At 41.2% G+C, this 21,905-nt stretch overlaps 1 protein-coding gene across 2 annotated transcripts in view; it reads left to right on the top strand.

Moving 5' to 3' along the window:
- fasn (fatty acid synthase) overlaps positions 1-21,905 on the top strand; it is an 86,097-nt gene that overhangs the window by 37,882 nt on the left and 26,310 nt on the right. For both annotated transcript variants that reach the window (XM_078279085.1, XM_078279087.1), the window contains 19 exons: positions 676-851; positions 998-1,189; positions 1,312-1,392; positions 3,866-4,051; positions 4,200-4,379; positions 5,873-6,079; positions 7,165-7,481; positions 7,624-8,025; positions 8,308-8,472; positions 8,661-8,776; positions 9,906-10,039; positions 10,920-11,123; positions 11,305-11,455; positions 11,851-12,029; positions 12,306-12,425; positions 12,588-12,710; positions 18,184-18,407; positions 18,697-18,898; positions 21,671-21,822. In XM_078279085.1, the coding sequence (XP_078135211.1) occupies positions 676-851; positions 998-1,189; positions 1,312-1,392; positions 3,866-4,051; positions 4,200-4,379; positions 5,873-6,079; positions 7,165-7,481; positions 7,624-8,025; positions 8,308-8,472; positions 8,661-8,776; positions 9,906-10,039; positions 10,920-11,123; positions 11,305-11,455; positions 11,851-12,029; positions 12,306-12,425; positions 12,588-12,710; positions 18,184-18,407; positions 18,697-18,898; positions 21,671-21,822 (3,511 nt within the window). The remainder of the gene's footprint in view (positions 1-675; positions 852-997; positions 1,190-1,311; positions 1,393-3,865; positions 4,052-4,199; positions 4,380-5,872; positions 6,080-7,164; positions 7,482-7,623; positions 8,026-8,307; positions 8,473-8,660; positions 8,777-9,905; positions 10,040-10,919; positions 11,124-11,304; positions 11,456-11,850; positions 12,030-12,305; positions 12,426-12,587; positions 12,711-18,183; positions 18,408-18,696; positions 18,899-21,670; positions 21,823-21,905) is intronic.

Below are 21,905 nucleotides of genomic sequence, written 5' to 3'. Positions count from 1 at the left end.
GAATGGAACAGATCTTTTGGTACCATCCCTAATTTTTGACAGTTGAAACGCAAGAATAACCTAATTTATAGGGGTGTAAGAAAAAATCGATACACATGAGTATCGCAATATTTTATTTTTGCAATACTGTTTCGATTTTCAGAAAGGCAATATCTATTTATTTTTTATTTTTTTTTAAACGTACAAAAAATATTCATGTAAGACAGTGGTTCACGTTTATGTTGTGTTTGAACCCTCTACCGCTAGATGGCTATGCTGAGACGCACCACTAGTGTCCTTGCCTAACAATGTAGCTATGGCTGAACTTTGGCCTACTTTAGCATATCAAAATTAGCTCACTAAGAACCTGTGAACCACAATCCCAAACTGGCAGTTTGATTTTCTGTGTACTGAATTGTTTACCTAAAGTAAACTTCTTAGACTTTTATGAACATCATGTCTTTTTTTGAATATTAGTTTTTTTTAAAATTATACTTTAAAAAAATCCCAATATATCGCCTTACGCACAGTATCGAAATATATTGCAATATATTGAATCGTGACCCATGTATCGTGATACGTATTGTATCGCCACATTCTTGCCAATATACAGCCCTACTAATTTATGTGTTACGAAATTACCAGACTGTTTGGTGAAAACAAGGCTTTAGAATTATTTTTTATGCACCTCTTTAGCATCAACGTGGATGGTAACAGCCTCTGCCCAATGGTGAAGTATCCTGTGCCTGTTGGTACCCCTCTCATCTCCCCCTTGGTACAGTGGGACCATGCCCAGACCTGGGATGTCCCCAAGGTAGAAGATTTTTCCTATGGCTCAGGAGGATCCAATTCTGCATTTGTCTATAATATTGGTAAGAAATGGACACCCAGAATAAAAAGCAGTTCTTCATCTGCCTTCTTGTGTAATATTTTAAAAAAAAGTTAAACCGTGCATTCTTCTTATTGTATTTGATCACTTGGTGTGCTCTGTGTCCAACTCTTCTTTGTCCAACAACAGACATAAACCCAGAGTCTACAGACTACTACCTAATTGGACACTGCATTGATGGGCGTGTCCTATACCCAGCGACGGGTTACTTGGTGCTGGCCTGGCGTACCTTGGTGAGAAGTCTGGGGGTTGTAATGGAAAGCACACCTGTAATCTTTGAGGACGTCACAATCCACAGGGCCACCATCCTGCCAAAAACGGGTAAGAACAGAGTAGAGCAGCAGGGGTTTGAGCATGTGGAGTAATTCTTTTATTGTTATAGACTGATGAGCCTCTGATTGCCTCTCTGTCTGTCTTCTCTCTTCCCTTTCTGTTCCTCTCAGGCTCTGTCCAGTTAAAGGTACATCTCATGCCTGCCACCAACAAGTTTGAGGTTTCAGAGAATGGAAACCTGGCTGTCAGTGGTAGGTAGTTTTTGTACATACAGTGTTTTTGACGGTGCAAATACACAGGGCAGTTTCTGGACATGGTGGTCCCAGTCCCAGAAATTCACAGGCAACCCTGGGAGGCCTGATGTTTTTATTATTTGGACATAAAAAAGGCTCCTAGAATATGTGTTGTGCACTGACGAAAACAATGTATAGTTATTCAAAATTCTCTAAATATCAATAAAGCCTTTACACATCCTCTGTAATGTGAGAGAGGCTCTGGGGGCTGAGTGTGCTGCAACCCCACTGTAGTCCAGAACTGGATCCATTATCAAATTGAATAATATTGTGATTTCCTGCAGCTTGTAATTTATTTTCCAAATCTATAAAAATGCCTGATCATCTACATTCGGTGCATATATGTTAGCCAGAATTAGTTCTTGCCCTTGTATTCCAGCCACGATAATAACTCAACAACTTAACACAACTGAATCCCAAATGCTCACAGAATGTGCACCTGAACCTGAACAATGCACAGTCCATAATCTGTTCTCACTTCACACTGTCCGTCCCCCGTGCACTGCTACCGTAAAAAAACAACCAACCAGAGTAATACAAAAGGAAATATGTCCAATTAGGATCCCAGCCGATGTCTCACATTGGCACCAGTCCGTTCCATGAGAGAGCTGAAAAAAAAGGGCAACAAAGCCATCAGCAGAGGCTGCACATCATTATAAATCCCTCGCCGACAAATCACTCTTTTTTTATGAATGCCATCGCGTTTCGTGGGCATTCAACTCCAGCCTTGGCTTCTATTTTAAGTTTGGCAGAATACAGGATTCAGGAATCTCACCTCTCACTCATGCTTTTTCTTACACTCCTTGAACCTTTATCTGTGTCGCTCTGGAGAAGTCTGAAAATAGCATTATGTTGTTATTCTGCCAGGATAACTTGCCCTTGCCTCCTGCAATACCAGGTCCCGGTCCGATGAGCTTAGGAATCTCATCAGAAAGGTCCTGGGTCTGCCTCCTGCCTGGGACTGCTGGATGGCGGTTTTGTGTGCACGCTCAATCTCAATCTCTCCCTATGTCTCCAGCAACTCCCGAATCAGCTCCCCCAAAAACTTCACTGTTTGTTCTCCTTTCTTACCCTCAGGGATGCCCACAAAACGGACATTATTGCATCGGAATCGATTTTTAATAATTTTAAATTTTTTCCCAAAGCTTCTCTCATGCAAGCGGAAGGATCATCCCATCTCTCCCTCTCGGCCGCATCTAAACTTTCCACGTGTCTCTCAACCTGATTCATCTTGATGACCAGGCCGGAGAGAATTGACTACCATCAAAAAAAGCTAGGAATTTCCTTCAGATCTTTTTGCTCAGCGGAGATTTTCTCTAGTGCCGGCAACATGTCGTTACCCTGTTCCTTTTCTGCCACAGTCGCAGCACTGGTGCCATTTTGACCCTTTCCAGCCACTTCTTCCACCACGGAGCATATGCTGCTTAATATCTTCACCGGCCGCTAACTTTTTAGATTTTGACATTTTCGGTATCTGGATTGTTTCTTGTTCCGGTGGAGCACGAATATCTCTTGTCAGAATCTTGAAAAGGATAAATACAGCAGTCCACTATACGGAGCTCGTCCTTCACCCAACTAGTTCGCCATTAGGTCACGTGACACCTCATCTAATGCAGTTTTACAGTTTTATCATCATATAATTTGTTTTATCTTTTATTGCTGATGCTGAATTGCCTTTAGCCTACAAATGTAACTTAAACCTAAAGTTACCTTTTAATGAATTGGTGTGTTTAAACTTCACCTGTGGAAACTGACTTCACCTTCAGAGGCTAGGGGGCAGCTCAGTCGCTCCAGTCTTTGTCGGGATGAAGGGCCACCGCAGCAGACTCACTGTGTGTGAACCAGACTATGAACGCTGTTCTGTATTTGATGCAGCGACGTAGCTAAGTATTTGAGGGCCAGTGGCCTAAGATTACATTAAAAATGATTCACTTTTGGTTAATGTATTGTTTATTTCAATGCTTTAAGAAGCTAGTGGACACAATGGCGGTTTGCTTTTACAAGTACAATTTTAAGAACACCAAGTTAGGGGGTCAGCTGGGAAGGCAAGGCTCTAGAGTGAGGGGGCAGATGCCCTCCCTTGCCCCCCTGTAGATCTGCCCCTACTTGTCCCTCAATTACTCTGATCTATATAAGAGGTGTAATTTTCTGCCCTGCAGAATGCAAAGTGCATTTTAAAGGGCAGTAGGGGGAAACTGTAGTTCTAAACTCATTAGACTGACGTAAATAGGTAAATCAAAGCATCAGGTGTAGTATATAAGCTGCAGTGGGTTCTAAGATTAATTCAAGTTTCCACAATGGAAACGTGTGAGGCAGCTAGATAGGCCAGAGAAAATAAAACCTTCTAGAAAATTGCTCCTTTGGTACATGTGAAAATCCAGTCTTCCCACAAGTCTTTGCCATCTGCTCTTTTTCCACATGTGATTTTCAGGTAAGGTGAGCATTCTGGAGGATGCAGCCCTCGATTCATTCCGTAGTCAGATAAGTCAGCAAGGTGCCAACGACGATGGTGACCCCAAAATGAAGCTCACAGCACATGATATCTACAAAGAACTCCGACTGCGTGGCTATGACTATGGAAAGACCTTCCAAGGCATCTTGGAGTCCAACAATGCAGGTGTGTGTGTGTGTGTGTGTGTGTGTGTGTGTGTGTGTGTGTGATCACTGTACTGTGTTAATATCTATAATAATAAAAAAGTAATGCTCTGGTGTAATTTTTTTTTTTTTTGCTGATTGGCTGCTGTCATGTGATTGGCTGTTTTCAGGAAACAGTGGGAAACTTGAGTGGACAGGAAACTGGGTGACCTTTCTGGACACCATGCTGCAGATGATTGTGTCTGGGCTTTTGGGTCGTAGTCTGCGTTTGCCCACTAGGATCCGCTCAATGTGTGTTGATCCAGCTGTCCATCTGGAGAAGGTCTGCAACTACACTGATGGAAAGCAAGGTTCAATTAAATTTTATTTATAGTATCAAATCATAACAAGAGTTATCTCAAGACACTTTACAGATAGAGTAGGTCTAGACCACACGCTATAATTTACAAAGACCCAGTAATTCCAGTAAAAGGAGTGTGTTTTCATCATGTGTATCTGCACATGAATCTACCCTGACACGTGTTCCTGTTTCATTTTATATATATATATATATATATATATAAAACCACGCAAGCGTATGTATCAACGTCTCTCTGAAGTGTGCGAAATATTGGACACTGCAACGATTTTGTTTAGGTCACAGAGCAATATTCCAAAAAGGTGTAATACATGAGTAGTATGGATAATTGTGTGTAAATATAGGCTAGCCTACACCAGGGCACGAATATCATCCATGTTTAATTTATACACTGGTACGAATAGCATACATTGATAATCATACCCTGTAACAACAAACTGTGCATGCCCCGAAAATTGGCAGACAGACGCTTTTATCAAAAGTGACATGCATATAAAAGCATGAGTTCATGAAAAGGTAACGTCAACAATAACAAGCTTCGATATTGTGATTGCTATATGACTTATGTGTGTGTCTGTGCAGCTGTAGCCGGCTCCTCTACAGAAAACCCGTGGAACTAGCCTGTCTTTGATCAAGCTACCACATGACCATGCATTAGCCTAATAGTAGCCCATACATGGCGATACAGCTGTTAAACTGTTAAAAACTAAATTACTGTACAGCTGGTAAATAAACCCATGCACTTTGATAAGCATCAGAACAGGACAAGTGTGAGATTTAAAATTCGTGTGTTTTACAATGCTTCTTTAACCTGTTGAGGAGTACAGTCACAAGTATGTGATCAGCTTCTGCTGGGCCCCTGGGAGTACGGTCACAAATATGTGATTAAAACATTAGCGCAGTATTATGATGTCATTTTATTTCATGATATGACATTTTCCAGTAGTTTTTTAATTACATTGTGTTATCAATATGCCAGGGTTAATGCACAGGAGTGCAAATAGCATACATTGATATTTGTACCAGACGGGTTATTAATAGAACACATTGCTGTGCTCACCAGGGTACGAATAGCATTCACTTCTAATTGCACCAGGGTACGAATAGCATACGCTGATAATTGTACCAGGGGTGCAAATAGCCTCACCCATATATAAATCACCCAGCCTTAAAGCACAGGCCACATAAAAATGAATGCTGACACTAAATAAGCTGTTTTAGAAATGATGATAAACAGAAACAAAAAAAATGACTACCGTTTTACAGTAAAAGCAGGTTGACTATATCTATGTAAAGAATTTTTCTATGTAGACAGATTCTAGCAGCACAAAGATTGGTACTATATACACAGAAAGGTTGATGAAGCCCCAAAAAAAATTTAAAACACCAGTTTCTTCCTTGGGTGTACAGATTGTTTATGTTGGATCTGATAACCTTCTGTATGTCCTGAACTCCAAATTGAACTTTGCTCTTTCATTTCTGTAGCCATGGATGTCCACGTAAATCACTGCCTAGACAACATTGTTGCTGGTGGAGTCCAGATCTGCGGTCTGCACGCCACTGTGGCCCCCCGTCGACAGCAGCAGCAGCAGAGTCCCCCCACCCTAGAGGAGTTTGTGTTTGTTCCCTATGTGGACACAGAGTGCCTGGCATCCAATGCGAAACTTGCTCAACAGCTGAGGCTCTGTAAAGGTACAATAGATAAACCTATCTTTGTGGCTGTATCACTTTTCATAACTTCAGTTGACAGCTATAATTTTGGATCATATTTAAAGCTGTTCAAAATAAATATTTAATGCACACCTTTTGACTGACTAAAAAAAGTACACAAACATATCTGTGAGTGTATTACAATGAACATACATGTGTATATACTCTGTTAAGGAGACTTGATTCTGATTGGCTGGAGAGTTTGTATTATTTCCAGATTCCAACTCCGCTTAGGTGTAGCATTCTTTTTAGCATTCTACAGTAGTGCTCATAGTTCTGGTGTTAGGTGTTACAAGGCAACAGTTTCTCCTACTTATTGTAATGTTCTACTTGATAAAGAGTGTGAAGTAGTAATAAAGGCTAGGGACCTGAACTTCAATTACAAGAATTGCATACAAATGAAAAATATTTAGTTCGTGTGAACTGTTCAAAGATGTGAGCAGAGAGGCCCGCCAATGCATTCCGGATATCTAGCATGCTAAATATCTGGACCTGTCTGTGAGCTACAGCCAATGGAAGTGCAAGACATGGGTTGAGGGGAAACCTGGGAGAGGAGTGGACTGTAACAATAGGGACTTAACTGTATGTGTTGCATTTGAAACACAGACCAAAATTGTTGTTGCACCTAGAGGAAATTTTATGAACACATTGGAACGACAACACCCCCATAACACTTCTTTTCTTTTTTTTTATTGCTGTAAATCAGTGCACCAACAACTCGGAGCACTTGTTTCTGTTCTTGTGCACGGTATTACATAATTTCCATTCAGTGTCCATTCTATTTAAATGACACTGCTTTTTTATCATTAATGGATAGGTGAAAAAAAGACTACCGTTTTGATATTTAGACTTTTCTATATATTTAACACCTTTTGAGTTGTCCTGTAAAGCAAATCACTAAAAGGCAAGCTCTTTTTGTACATAAAAACAGTTATTTCTGATTCATTAAAATCCTACAATCTACAAAATTGTTACTATTATTCAACTCAATTATCAGCCCATTTTGTTGCTTGTATCATCTGCCTTCTCATGTCCCTCTAAGTATTTGTCCCACTCTCTCCATCTAGGTTTAATCTGTAGACTGCAGAAAAAGTTGGCCCTCCATGGTGTCAAGCTCTCCATCCCCGGCTTACAAGGGGAGTCAGACGGCCCTCTTCCCAGCCCCGAGCCCTCTGAGCCCTCCCTAGTGCGGCTGCTGGCCCTGCTCTGCGGCCTGGAGCTTAACGGGAACCTTCGATCTGAGCTAGAACAGACTGTGGAGAAGGAGAGGGCATGTCTTCTGCAGGATGGCCTGCTGCAGGGCCTGCTAGACAACCATGCCCTCAGACACTGCCTGGACACCACCATAGAAAACATCATGCCTGGCAAGATCAAAGTCCTGGAGGTAAGACTGAAAACTAAAACTATGTACAAATCCAATAGAAGAAATTGGGCTAATTTCATTCAAATGCAGAATGGCTAAATTATGCTACTGTCTCAGAATATATACATTTGTTAACCCTCTTCACCTCTCTTAACCATACCAGGCTCTCTCCAACGATGGTCAGCTCTTTTCTCGTGTGGTAGCGCTCCTTAACATCCAGCCCATGCTACGTGTGGACTACACTGCCACAGCGACCAACCTAGACCTTCTGACCCCCCACCAGGCCACCCTGGAGGAGCTGGCAGTTGCCTCAGCTCAGTGGGACCCCTTGATGTACCCGGTCCCTGGAGGTGTAGTAGGAGGAGCAGACCTTGTGGTGTGTAACCATGCCTGGGGCCCTGTAACAACAGACCCTGGACTTCTTTTGGCAAATCTGGCTTCTGGAGCCAAACAAGGGGGGTTTGTTCTCCTCCACACACTGCTGAAGGGAGAGACTCTGGGGGAAACAGTTGCCTTCCTCTCTAGCACTGCTCAGAGCAGCTGCCAGCAAGGACTGCTCACACAGGTTAGTGGAGACAATGCCCACTACTTGTTTTTATCCTGCCAAACACTTCCTTTTTGTGCATCTTATAGACATCACAATGATGGGGCCTCCCACAATAAAAATATCAGTTTGATAGAATCATTATTCTGTCATTCTGTATGATTTTAAAACCCCCAAAGCCTGGAAGATCAAATAAATAATTTCTTATTTAGCTAATCAGTCCCATGCTGAGATTCTAAAATCACATTGAATATCTGAGCGGAAGGTGATGTTTTGCTAATATTATCTCCGTCTTTTTACCAGCCTGAGTGGGAGAGGGTGTTCTCTGAGGCATCCCTCAGCTTGGTGGCTGTAAGGAAGTCTTTTTATGGCTCAGCCCTTTTTCTGTGCCGCTGTCAGCCTCCAGGCAAACAGCCCATTTTCCTACCTGTAGACAACACCAACTACAAGTGGGTGGAAACACTCAAGGTAGGTTCTATATTCGTCTGTGTCTGGCATTTGGCAAACAGTGTCCCGAAATACCATTTTGCATTCACTAAGTCAGAATAACTTAAAAGGGAAATAGTTTTTATCATAATGAATACATGGAAACCATGACCTCTTTGGTCATCATTTACAAATGTTACATTAGTCATAACTGTGTGTTCTATGCTCAGGCGATGATGTTAGAGTCATCAGACTCTCCAGTGTGGTTAACTGCGTCTCATGCCCACTGTGGCATTGTGGGAATGGTCAACTGTCTACGGCAGGAGCCAGGTGGCAACCGAATACGGTAGGACTTATTGTCAACCATACAAACTGCAAGTTTTTTTCACAGTACCAGAATTTTACCCTTAACACAATAAGCTGTAAGTGTATAATCAAATCTGTATACACATGCAGTCACAAAACTAGAGCTGCACAATTGATCTAATCGCCTCGCAATCGCAATGTCAAACAAATTGTGCGATTTAAGTTAACAAAAAGGTGTGATATGTGCATGACACTTTAGTCTCTGTGTGTACTGTAGTCTCCACGTTGTAACACCCTTCACTTTACCGATAGTATTAACAGATGAAGCTACCAACACTTAAGAAGCTTGGTGTTTTTATTGTTCATTGTTAACTTACTCAACATAGTCTTTGCTATCTCTTTTTCCTCTCGCTTTTGCCTCACACTGCTGCTACTCTAAGTACTCTATGGTTCTGTGTTGAATCCGTCCTCTGAATTACGCTACCCCACGGATGTATTAAATGCTACCCTCGTAACAATGTCCCTAAAAGATATGACCATTCAGTCTGTTTAGGCAGTAGCGTGTGTCGTGTATGGTCACTTGAGTATCCAAATTTTAGGGTTTCAGAGCATGCAGACTTTAAGGAGAGATTGTACAAATTATATTTTGTTACTTAATCTTTAGTTATTATATTATACCCATCTTAAATGTCAGTTTATAAGGGCATACAAAATGTATTATTTTATAGAAGAAACATATTTTTTATTTATTGTTCCATTTGTTTCATTTGTACTGTTGAGCAAAGAAAACATGTCTATTTTTGTTATTTAATTTAGTAAAATATGAAGTTATTTAAAAAAAACAAATTTTTTGTTTATGTATTTCTTCTTTCTCATATCTCGTTTAACTTTGTATTAGAACTAGGAGGCAGAGGAATAGACAGAGAGAAGGTTAAACTTGTAAAACTTTAGCTCCAACTTTGCCTGTGAAAATTATTGGGACTGCAGCTTTAAGAAATAAATGTTAGTGTATACTTATGTATTAAACATCTCAGACATCACATAATTCTTACCACCATTCATTTTGTAAGCTTCTTGTACTGTATGTAGGTATTGTCTACCCTATTTTTCCATGTTGCATTGGGTCATTGTGATGGTTTTTGTACTGTGTTCCGTTTTTATGTTACCAGCTGTGCTTTTGTGTCCAATCTAAACGAGTCTTCAGCGACACCGAGCCTCCAGCCGTTGCTGGAAGGGGATCTGGTTATGAACGTGTTCAGAGACGGACACTGGGGTGTCTTCAGGCACCAGCTCATCACTCAGGGTACCAAAATATTAAATTGTCACTTATTCTGGTTCTAGTTAGATTGATATGGTTCTGACATTGTTGTCCACCACAACCATTATATTTGAGTTATTTTGATTACAGCTTTATTGTTGTAACAGTACAACAGTGGTGGCAAACCACTTTATTTTTTTATGAAGCAAGACATTAAAAAAAGTTTTAAAATAATTCAACTTTAGAGGGGAAGCAGCATAGTTCACCTGTCAAACTACAACAGAAAACAAAAATGTCCTGTCTTTTTTGTGTTTGACAACCAATTACTATTGTAGGAGTGTTTGTGGCGGGATATGTTTTTATTTTGGAATTTGGTTCTTCATATTAACATTTTAGGTTGTCACATTCCTGTCATCATGTCCTTGTCTGCTCAACACTAGTTGTACATACAATTGTCACGCTACATGGGACATACAGTAATTGTTGCAGCAGTACTGGTCAGCTTTGGCTGCACATATACCACTGTGTAGCCTAATGCATTGTAAAATAAACAGTGGCAGTTGTCAGGCCATGGACAATCTAAATGTTTAGAAATGCATTTCATTGATTATAGACAAAGATTCATGGATGTATTTTATTCTGTTAGACGTGATCTTTGACATCCCTTAAACACATGTTAAAATAACACTATTTTAACTGTAATTCAAAAACTACCTGGTTTCTCCCTGACATTTGGTGGATATTTTAGGAAGTGTTGGTACTAACAATGCCACTTAAACCATAATTAGTCAAAACAAAACTGTTTGATTTGACAGATGGAATTCATCCAGATCAGTTTAATGCATAAAACTCCCATTCAGAATGTTTGATGTGCCCATGGCTTATAGTTCCATTGAAGCATTTGTCTGTGTTTTGTGGTTGTCAGATCTAAATGAAGAATTGACAGAGCAGGCCTACGTTAATGTGTTGACTCGAGGTGACCTCTCTTCTCTGCGCTGGATTGCCTCCCCACTCCGCCACTTTGTGACCAGCAACCTCAACGTGCAACTGTGTCGCGTCTACTATAGTTCACTCAACTTCAGAGATATAATGCTGGCCACTGGAAAATTGCCACCAGATGCTATTCCAGGTACAGTGTGTAGAAGACGCAAGATATCATGCATTCAATCTTTGTTTTTATAACAAAAGTAACCCAAGCATCTTGTAGGTTACTATTGTTATACTAAACAAAATGTCAACAGCGGACCAATTGTACATCAAGCACCCACAATTGGACAACTTACTTCTCCTGTTGATCATACATCTTGTAGGTGACCTAGCTCTTCAGCAGTGCATGTTGGGTATGGAATTTTCTGGTCGTGACACCATTGGTCAGCGTGTGATGGGGCTGCTGCCTGCCAGAGGCCTGGCAACAAGTGTCGATGCTGACAAACGGTTCCTCTGGGATGTTCCCTCCAGCTGGTCTGTGTCACATTTAAATTGTGTGTGTTACAAACATGAAACAGTGAACAGTGTAAATGTACAGTCAGTATAGTCACACTACAGACTGCAAGTAGCAGTATGAGCCTGAGATCTGATTTGGAATTGTTGTCCAGTACCTGTCTACAGTAGCTGCTCTGTAGAAGCACCCTGTCTGAGGAGAAGGTAGATGGGACTTTAACATCTGAAATCCTATTGGATAATTGTTGAAAGCTAAAGTGTATTTATGATCATCATGGTGTAAACAAGGTACTCTCCTCTTTGTGCTCTTATTATAAAATTAAGTTTCTGCATGGGTGCTCTGACAACAGCATAAAGTATAGTTACATCATACTATATAATAACAAATAATTATCCTGTTGCACCTGTGTGTACAGGACACTGGAGCAAGCAGCATCAGTGCCAGTGGTCTACGCCACAGCCTACTACTCTCTGGTGGTGCGTGGCAGGCTCCGTCCCGGAGAGACTGTTCTCATCCACTCAGGGTCAGGGGGTGTTGGCCAGGCTGCCATCGCCATAGCGCTCAGCAAGAAATGTAAAGTCTTCACTACAGTCGGTAAGTATTTAACACTCGCATAACATATTAACACAGAAAATGAGCTCTGATATGATTTCTTATTGACTGTCCTATGTTATTGTTATATAAAAGCCCATTTCTGCCAGTTGAAAAAAATGCATCAAAATCTACCACCAATGGAATTTTTTTTTCTTCTCATATTAGAAAAGGTTTTTTTCCTTCTCATATTATGATCATATAGAAATTATTGTGAGAATTAGTGCATTATGAGTTAGTTCTTTTTAACTCTAACCTTTTTGTGTGTGGTATCACTAGGCTCAACGGAGAAGCGGGCCTATCTGCAGGAGAGGTTCCCTCAGCTCTCAGCAGAGTCCTTTGCTAACTCCAGAGACACCTCTTTTGAACGGCACATCCTGCTCCACACACAGGGCAAAGGTCAGACACCTCTTTCTGTATTAAGGAATTGTAGTCGACATACCAATGTCAACAAATTGTCTCTGTAGGATTTCTAAAATGAAAGCCACCCCTGACAAACGGCTTTACAGTGTTTTTAAGCTTAGTAAAAAACAAGTGTGTGTTGTTGTTGTTTTTTTTCAGGTGTGGATGTGGTGCTGAATTCTCTGGCTGAGGAAAAACTGCAGGCTAGTATTCGCTGCCTAGCCAGACATGGACGATTCCTGGAGATTGGCAAATATGACCTGTCCAACAACTCTCCACTGGGTCAGTAGGTCACACACACACTCAGGCTTATAGTAACAGTGCAAGTGTCACTTACTCCTTTAATTTTAGAAATAACCTTACAAATATATAAAAGTACCCTTACCAGTATAAGTAAATACATCTTCCTCCAAATATCAGAAGAAAAATCCTACATGTACCTCCTTTAATAAAAGGAATAGCAGAAAAGTTTCTGCATGAAATATTGCTGTTATTTAAATTTCTCATAACATTTACTCGATCATTGACAGTTATTTAAATGGGTGATATTAAAGAGTAACTTAACATAATTAACTTAACAAACTTTTCTGGTTCTGGTAACAGCAGTTAGAAGAATTGAAGGGGAGGCCTGGTGAGAGAGACGTTAGGCAAAGATACTGCTTGAAGTGAAAGAGCAAGTGCATGCCAGTATTAATAGTAAAAGGGGAGGTTTATAGTTATTGTAGTTTGGCCTGCTTATCAACATGGTCAACAGTTGTTGGAGCAGCAGCGGCTGTAACATACAGCCCATCGTAGGCAGACTGGCAATCTGGCAGTTCTGGCAAATGCCAGAAGGGCCGATGCACTCTTTGGCCGATTTGGGCCGCTGGAAAAAGGAAAAAATGCGACAAACGCTGGCATATCATACTAGCCTACTAAATAGATGGGCTGGCCCTCTTTTGTGTGTGTGGGGGGAGGGGCTGGATATTTAATCATAACCCACACCATACTGTAGTTTAAGTGGCGAGCGGTAGCGGCCCCTCCCCAGGTGGATGGGCAAAGACAGTTCAGGGGTGATGATTGAAATATCAAGCATAGCCTATGTTAAAACCACAGCCAAAAAAATTAGAAAACCAGTAAGAAGAGAAAGGAGGTGCAGAAATATTTAGGTAGAAAAAGAGAAAAGACCATGAGGCTGGTGCAGCTAAATGTGAGACGTTAACAGATTTTTTTTTTGTGTCCACTAAAGCAACTGATAGCAGCAGTAAATTAACAAGTTTAGCCGTGGCTTGCAGCAATCCAGCTACTGACCCAGTGTGTGAGTGTTGTTCCAGACTAGTCATCTGTATTTGAGCGCCACGTTTAATAAAAATAGACAAGACTGTATGGCTGCAGCCTGGTGCGTCCCGTCTGGTGCCGTCACCGAGCTTCTTCTTTTCAAAATAAAAGCCCATGGAGGACATTAGGGTACATTAGAACATGCAATTTGTGTCAAACATTTTAATTCTTCTCTAAGTCATAACTCAACTCAGTCAAATCTGAACAGACAGACATGATACACATATTTTAAGATTCAGTATGAAATGTCAGAGTACAGCCCGACCGATAAAGGCCGATATCGATACAAATATTTGGTGAAAAATCCGATATATATATATATATTTTTTTTAAATCCAGAAACTCATAACAATACAAACAGATTTCCCTAACATTAGGTATTTGTAGTTTTTTTATTTTTTTTGTAAACTTTTTTTTATTGGTGTTTTTAGCAGATTGTACAGAGTTCAAGATTGTGATTATGTATGTTCAGTATTTCCTTATGGAAAATAAAGGACAAGGGGTATGTGCATACCAGCACCTTGGCATAATGGCTTTGGGTAAACAGCAGGACTGACTGTTCTAATTCTCTCATACCCACATGAAATTATACCTTTTGGCGATAGGAGCGGAAGTAAAAAAGTGTCCATGGCTGAGAGGGCAATTGGGAGCTTGCACTACGTACAAAGCTATGAACCTGAAGATATCGAAAATAAGTTATTTTTGGGATGCCAAATTTAGCTGATAACTGCTGAAAGGAGGCAAAAACGCCATCAATGTACAAATCGTTGAATGATTTAATGCCAAAACTGGACCACAAGGAGAATGCACCATCTGTCCGAGAGGGTACGAAAGCATGGTTCATAACTATTGGGGCATGCAGTGAAAAAGTCAACTTAAGCAGAGTGTTTTTGCAGTATGGTGAACAAGTTGAGAGATCAGGAGAGTAAATCAAAGCAGATAGAGAAGACGGTCTGCAAGAATACGCCTCTAATCTTAACCAAGCTGGAGCACACTGCATAGTGTCTGCACGCAGCCAAAACTGAAGTATGCGGACATTTGCCGCCCAATAGTAGAAGAGAAAGTTAGGCAGGGCCATGCCCCCCACCTTCTTTGGTCTTTGGATATATTTTATGAATTCTTGGAGTCTTTCCCATATGAACCCTAAAATAATCCCGTCAAGTTTTTTAAAAAAGGATTTAGGGATAAAGACAGGAACACATTGAAAAAGGAAGGAAAATTTGGGCAGGATATTCATTTTAACCAAATTGATACGACCAGCTAAAGACATCTCTCAAAGTCCTGCTGTATTTGGGTGAGTAGAGGGGTAAAGTTACATTTGAAGAGATTCTTAAATTGGTCTGTAACTTGAACCCCCAGATATGTAAACTTGTCAAGAACAGTTCTAAAAGGTATTGTGTGAAGAGGGTATTTGCAGGCCACAGCGTTTATGGGGAATAATTCGCTCTTATTGAAATTCAGTTTATAGCCAGAGATGAGACCAAATGAATCAAGAACAGAAAGCACAGTGGGGATCTATCTAGCCTAGAGACGTAGAGGAGCAAATCATCCGCATAGAGCGAAACCCTCTGCTCGATGCCGTCCCTGTTCACACCAGTGATATGAGGATGAGATCGAGCGCAATGGCGAGAGGCTCTATGGCGACTGCAAAGAGCAGGCATCCCTGTCTCGTACCCCTAAAGAGAGGGAAATAGTCAGAGTGGTTGTTATTAGTTCTGACAGAGGCGAGTGGGTGGGTGAACAATAATTTCACCCAGGCTATGAACTTCTCACCAAAGCTGAAACTTTCTAACATACGGAAAAGAGAGTCCCACTCTACTCTATCGAAAGCCTTCTCGGCATCTAAGGAAATTACAATTTCTGAGTTTTTCGAGCTGGAGGGGTTGTACAGAACATTAAGTAAACGTCTAACATTAGAAAAAGTATATCTATTTTTAATAAAGCCTGTCTGGTCAGGGAAGATTATAGAAGGCAAGATCGTTTCCAAACGCATAGCCAGTAGGTTAGCTAAGATTTTATAATCAACATTGAGTAACGAAGTGGGGCGGTAAGATCCGCAGGAAAGAGGGTCTTTGTTTTTTTTCAATATCAATGAAATGGAGCCCTGAGACTCAGGGAGAGAGGTGGAGTCGAATGAATAGGCGAACATGTTGGTTAGGAGTGGGGCCAGCTTGACTATAAACTTCCTGTAAAACTCGACAGGAAAACCATTCGGTCCCGGGCACTTAGAACACTGTAAAGAACCTGCCGCTCGTGAAACTTCTTCCACTGTTATGGGTTCCTCCAATTGTAGTTTGGAAGTTGTAGCAACAGAGGGGACAGCAAGATTACCAAAAAAGAGTCAAAGAGTGAGGGGTCTGCTGACTGTTCGGAAGTATAAAGAGGCATAAAAGTCCCTAAACTCATCGTTTATCAGCTGAGGGTTGGTCGTTGAACCAAGTAGGAGTTAGAATTTGGGGGATTTGATGTGCTGAGGATGTCTGGCGTAGTTGGTGGGAAAGTAATTTACTCGCCTTATCACCATGTTCATAGTGATTATGGGGTAATTTGAGCAGCATTCCTTCAACTTCAATAGTAGAAAGGTTATCAAATTCTGCCTGTAGGGAGAGGCGCTCCTTGTATACTGATGGTAAGGGGGAAGTTGCATAAATGTTATCCAGCTGTAGTATACAGGTCATCAGCTCAGACATCTTCTTTTTCCTCTATTTTCTCGCAAAACAGGTGTATGACAGGATTTGCCCCCTAATGAAGGCCTTAAACGTCTCCCACACCATTTAGAAAGTGGACAAACTTGTCGTCAGATAACAAACGTGAATCCAAACGCCATGGTGCACACGACACCGGTCCCCCACCCATTACTAAGTCTAAAGTCAGCGGGGCATGATCTGATATAACAATAGGGTTATGAGAGCATGAGCGGACAGAGGGTATAAGTCTGTCAAGAAAGAGGTAATCAATGCGGGTGTAGGTGCGGTGGACAGGGGAGAAGAATGAATACTCCCTGCCCGTGGGATTGAAAAAAACACCATGAGTCTGAAACGGAGAATTCATGAAGAAAAGTTTTCATAGCCTTAGAGGATTTGGATGGGTTACTGGGTTTACTAGAGGATCGATCAAGAGGGCCCAGCCAGCAGTTAAAATTTATAGCTCAAACTTGACGTGCTTCGGTGATATTTTAATTCGGCTTTACACAATGTGCATGTGGCTTTCGACTTGTCTAATGAGCTGTCCAGGAGTTTTGGAAAATAAAAAGCGACATTCAGAATTGTGTTTTCTGCGGTCTTTTTCCATCATTCCTGCAGCCTCCAGCAGCAGGATGTGTTACGAGGAAGTATGGCAGCTTGATGATAAGTAAAGGTGCGGCAAAGGGTCAAAATAGTAGCCTGTTAGGCACAATGCGAAGCCGAGTGAATTGTAAAATAAATTAATAAATGGCGGCATGCGATTAATGCGATTTTTAAATTACACGTTAATGCTGACAGCCCTAAATATAATATATTAATAATATACAGTCTATGCTCCCGTCTCATGCCCTCCCGGCTGGTGCGGTCCCCGAGCTTCGACTTTTCAAAATAAAAGCTCGCGTCTGGTCCACTATGTCTTCCTACTTTGGTGTTTTGGATGTTTTTTGAACTAAACAGTACGGCAATCATACTAATGAATACAATAACTTGTTACTTACAACACAGTGGAGCTAGCAAAGCAGTTTTGTGTTATATGTGCGGGCGGGATTTATTCAGTTTGATAAATCCCACAGTCTCTACAAAGCTATAGCTCAAATTGGCTGGCTTACTAAACAGGGAGGGACTAGAAATCCTGTCAGTTTTTTTTGTATTTCAAGAGCGAATTGCTCCACAATATGAATACAGATTGATCACTTATTTTGTTGGTAATCGTTGTATAATCATAATATTACACTTGAGGAGGCCTACACTTAAGTGATGCGCCTTTCGGACCTCGAAATTAAACCCTCTCATGTAATATGGCTTAAACAAACGTCAACGTTAAACGCTGATGCAATTTTAAATGTTTTATTACCAAGAATTTACCGACATGTCTACTGATTGAGTATCACCTGTGACCTGAGCCGAGACACACCCACCAAACGAGAGAAAACATATCTCAAACATAGACTTAATATTTACAGTCTATGATCTCAAAGCAGTTGCACACCGTTTCACAACGGTGCACACCGTTCTGAGATTGAACGTGTCCCCGCTCGCTCTCTGTGTCTCTCTCTCTCTCTCTCTCTCTCTCTCTCTCTCTCTCTCTCTCTCTCTCCCCCCCTCCCTCCCTCCCTCTCTCCCCGTGGGGTCGAAAATCAAGCTGTTCCACTTAGCGCTCCCCTTAGAGGCCTGGAGAACTTCCATTCAGGTCGGGTTCATCTTCAGCATGGTCAGCACTGAACAATGTTATCATGTTGTTGTGATCTCTCCAGGCATGGCTCTGTTCCTGAAGAATGTGGCATTCCATGGCATTCTGCTGGATGCTCTCTTCGAAGAGGGCAACAAGGAGTGGGAGGAAGTGTCCAAGCTGCTGAAGGAAGGCATTATGGGAGGTGTAGTTCAGCCTCTAAAGACAACAGTGTTTGAGCGGGACCAAGTGGAAGAAGCATTCAGATACATGGCTCAGGGCAAGCACATTGGCAAGGTCCTCCTGCAGGTCAGTTTCACATCTGACCTTCCTCAACCTTTGCTATTAGTGTAAGGAGACTATAGCTTGTTAATAATAGACCAACCTGTCATGATGTAGTAGAAAGAGAACACTGAAAGATGTAATCACTCAAGTGTCTGTTAAAAAATGAATTAAAATGAAAACGGAATAATCCTGGAAGATGTTTCAGTTAATACTTGCAACCTCAGTTTCTTATTAAGTTAACATAATTATTATGTGACTATAACTGGAAAATACTACACTATGTATCTTCTTACTGGTTCTTCTCTTCATACAGGTCCGTTGTGAGGAGAGGGGTTCGGCAGTTCAAACTGCTTCCCCTTTGTCTTTTCCAGCTATCTGTCGCACCTTCTGTCTCCCCTCCCACTCATACATCATCACTGGTGGATTGGGGGGCTTTGGTCTAGAGCTTGCTCAGTGGCTGACAGAGAGAGGTGCCAGCAAACTGGTGCTGACCTCCAGATCAGGCATTAGGAACGGTAAGGCACAGTGATACAAAGCTGCAGCAGGTGCTACTCAGTTAAAAGTAATGATTCTTTTTGTGATTACCACTTTTTATTTATCATAATGACAAGGTCCAATATGTAATATATTTACTGTATTTAATAGAAAAATGACCACAATATGTCATCAGATATTAAGGAAACATGCTAAGTTGAAATACTGTTTTTTCTGACAACAATGCTAAAGCCAGTATTTTCTCCTTTTAAAATTTCCATTCCGGGACAGTATGTCTTTTTTTATTTTGGCCTGCGGCCTGTCAACTGCCCATTTTGACACCCAAGTTGCCAAACATGAAACACAAAAACAACGGTCTGCAGCGATAATGGCAGCAACCAAACAAACTGGATTAACAGAGAGAGATTAGTTCTCCCCAACCTATAAAAATACATCTTTCTTAACAGTTGCATGACCAGAGACGTGGTAAAACGGGTAAATATTGGAGATACATTTAAAAGCTGGAGACAGCTTTAAGCCCAAAAGGATGCATATGAGCTAATTTCCTCCTAAAACGAGCACTGAGCTTCACTAATTCCTTACTGCTACTAGTATGGATGGGCTTTTTCAGTAATTTCAACATCCATGTGCTTGCATTAAATTATATAGAGTACTTGAGTTAGTTACTCGCAAAAATAAATTGAGACACAGCCGGTGAAGTGCAGTGACGATAAGCAGAGAAACGGCACAAAGCTCCGCAAAGTCGCTGCCTTTTTAGCGGTTGTTGTTGCTACGTTTAGCCTTTTAAAAAGGTAATTGTCAGCCAGGTACAGTGCTCCGCGAGAGCATGTGCTTTAATAACTGTTAATATAGCTGCATATAGCAACTCTGCTGTGCTGTGGAGTCATGTCTGGCATTTAGCGAACAGTCACATTGTGGGACTTTGGGTTTAGCGTTCGCAACTTGGCAACCCCCCATGAACTTCGCCGCTGGGAGAGCTTGCTCGCTAGCTAGCTTAGCGCTGTTCCACAACACATGTAACGTCATCTTACCTGATGTGTTTTATCCATAGACTGTAAAAAAGAATATTAAGTCTATGGTTTTATCCAGTGAAGTTTTATCAGCAGATCCTATGCCCATGTTGGTAACGTTACATCCCTGTACGATACACACAGACATCGTAGCTTCAGCGAGACGTCATCCATGCGACTTTGAAGTGTGTAGTCTTTCTAATTACGTATTTTCACAGTCTTATACTTCACCAATTTAACATAAACTGAGACTTTCTTGACTTGCAAAATTATGTGTAAATCATGGCTCAATTCAAACGGGATAAAAGAATAATTTGTCTTTCCCATTCAGTACCGTTCATATTTTTTCCTAATTAATTTCCAATGGCGGTCCACCAGAAGGAGAGGGACTTCGCCTCTCTATACACTTGATCGGTGTCTTGTCATAGCTGGGGGCGTGGCTTGGTGCGGAGTTGCCGTGGGGGAAAACAATCCCTTCCCCCTGACTGGATAACATGGCGTTAACCCAGTATGGCCTACTCAATGCCGCAAGATACATAAAAAAAAAAAAAACTAAGCAGTATTGGGTTGGATTGTCTGTACATTATAAGTAACTGGACAAGCGACCTAACGGAATGGCCAGAGGTGTCGTTTCCCGACATTTTTTGTTAACTGGTTGAGTCTTTAGGTAAGAGACAGCTAAAGATGATTTAGTCTGACTGTAGTATCAGTAACATTATCCCAGGGTCATCAAACAGTCTATTGTTATACCACGTTCATTAAAGCTATGATATTAAAGACTAGCATGTCTTAGCATGTTAAATGAATAAATTCCATGTAACGTAACTGTTACAGTTTTGACTGTAGCAGCGACGTTAGTGATATTAACGTTAGCCTATATTCAGCGATGTGCTATATCACACAGGAATCTACTCGCAGAGCAAAATGAAGAATTACAGATCCCTGGAGGCTCACAATTTTTTCACCAGTGACTTTGTCACAGTGGTTTTACATCACAAAATATCAGGGAGCGACATTTGTTTATTTCGTTGTGATGTGAAGCCATCTTGGAGGGTTACTGAAAAGCCCCATCAGATCTGAGTCCCGCTTTACTGATTGTAACAGCTGATAACATAGTTATGTCTACAGTTTGTGCCGGTCAACACTGGTGTGTTGATCCTGATGTGTTGAGTATTCAACCTACTCGCCCACATTTTCTGGAAAGGCTCTGGACAAGATGCACAAACTGACCATATTGTTGATGTAACTATATTATACTGATATGAGAAAATATCAAATTCATTCAATGAGAAGTTACATAAAAGAGTTGTTAAGCTTACTGAAAAGTCACACTTAACCTATCAGATAAATTCCTGTAAGAATATTTTTAGAGGGCCTTAAAAATTAACGTAAGTGAACTAGTGTTGCAATTTAGTTTTTTTGTAATGAGTCAGTACTAGCAGTGCTTCTGCTTAAATTGAAAGTAAATGAACTGACATAAAATTGCAAATACTGCCACTGGTTTGTCTGCCAGCACATACCAGCGTACCACACTGTTGTTTTTAACCAATGAAATTGTCCTGTGTCTGTGGGCTGCACAGAATAGGTAATAACGTCCTTAAGATATTGTATTTGATAGGGACAGTCACAGATGCCAACATTAATATCTTAAAATTGGCTGTACTGTACACAATACAAATCTGAAGCTTTACTCTGGGATCATAAATGATACAAACTGTGTACTATATGACAGTAATTTAGTTTGCGCTGCTCTAACTAGTTTTACTTTGTAATTGTTGCTAGGTTACCAGGCAAAGCGAGTGCATGAATGGCAGAGTCAGGATGTGGAGGTGCTGGTGTCGACCAATGATGTCAGCACGCTCAATGGAACGGAGCGACTCCTTGCTGAAGCCTGCACACTGGGCCCAGTGGGTGGTGTCTTCCACCTGGCCATGGTAACACACCAAGCCACCTCATCATCTATCCCCCTCACCCCCTAATTTGGGGATTGATGGCAGTGTCTGTTGGTCCACTACTT

The sequence above is a fragment of the Sander vitreus genome, chromosome 21, assembly GCF_031162955.1.
Source record: "Sander vitreus isolate 19-12246 chromosome 21, sanVit1, whole genome shotgun sequence".
In the NCBI taxonomy this organism is placed as follows: domain Eukaryota; kingdom Metazoa; phylum Chordata; class Actinopteri; order Perciformes; family Percidae; genus Sander; species Sander vitreus.
The sequence above is the reverse complement of the archived record's forward strand: the minus strand, read 5'-3'. Positions and strand labels throughout refer to the sequence as shown.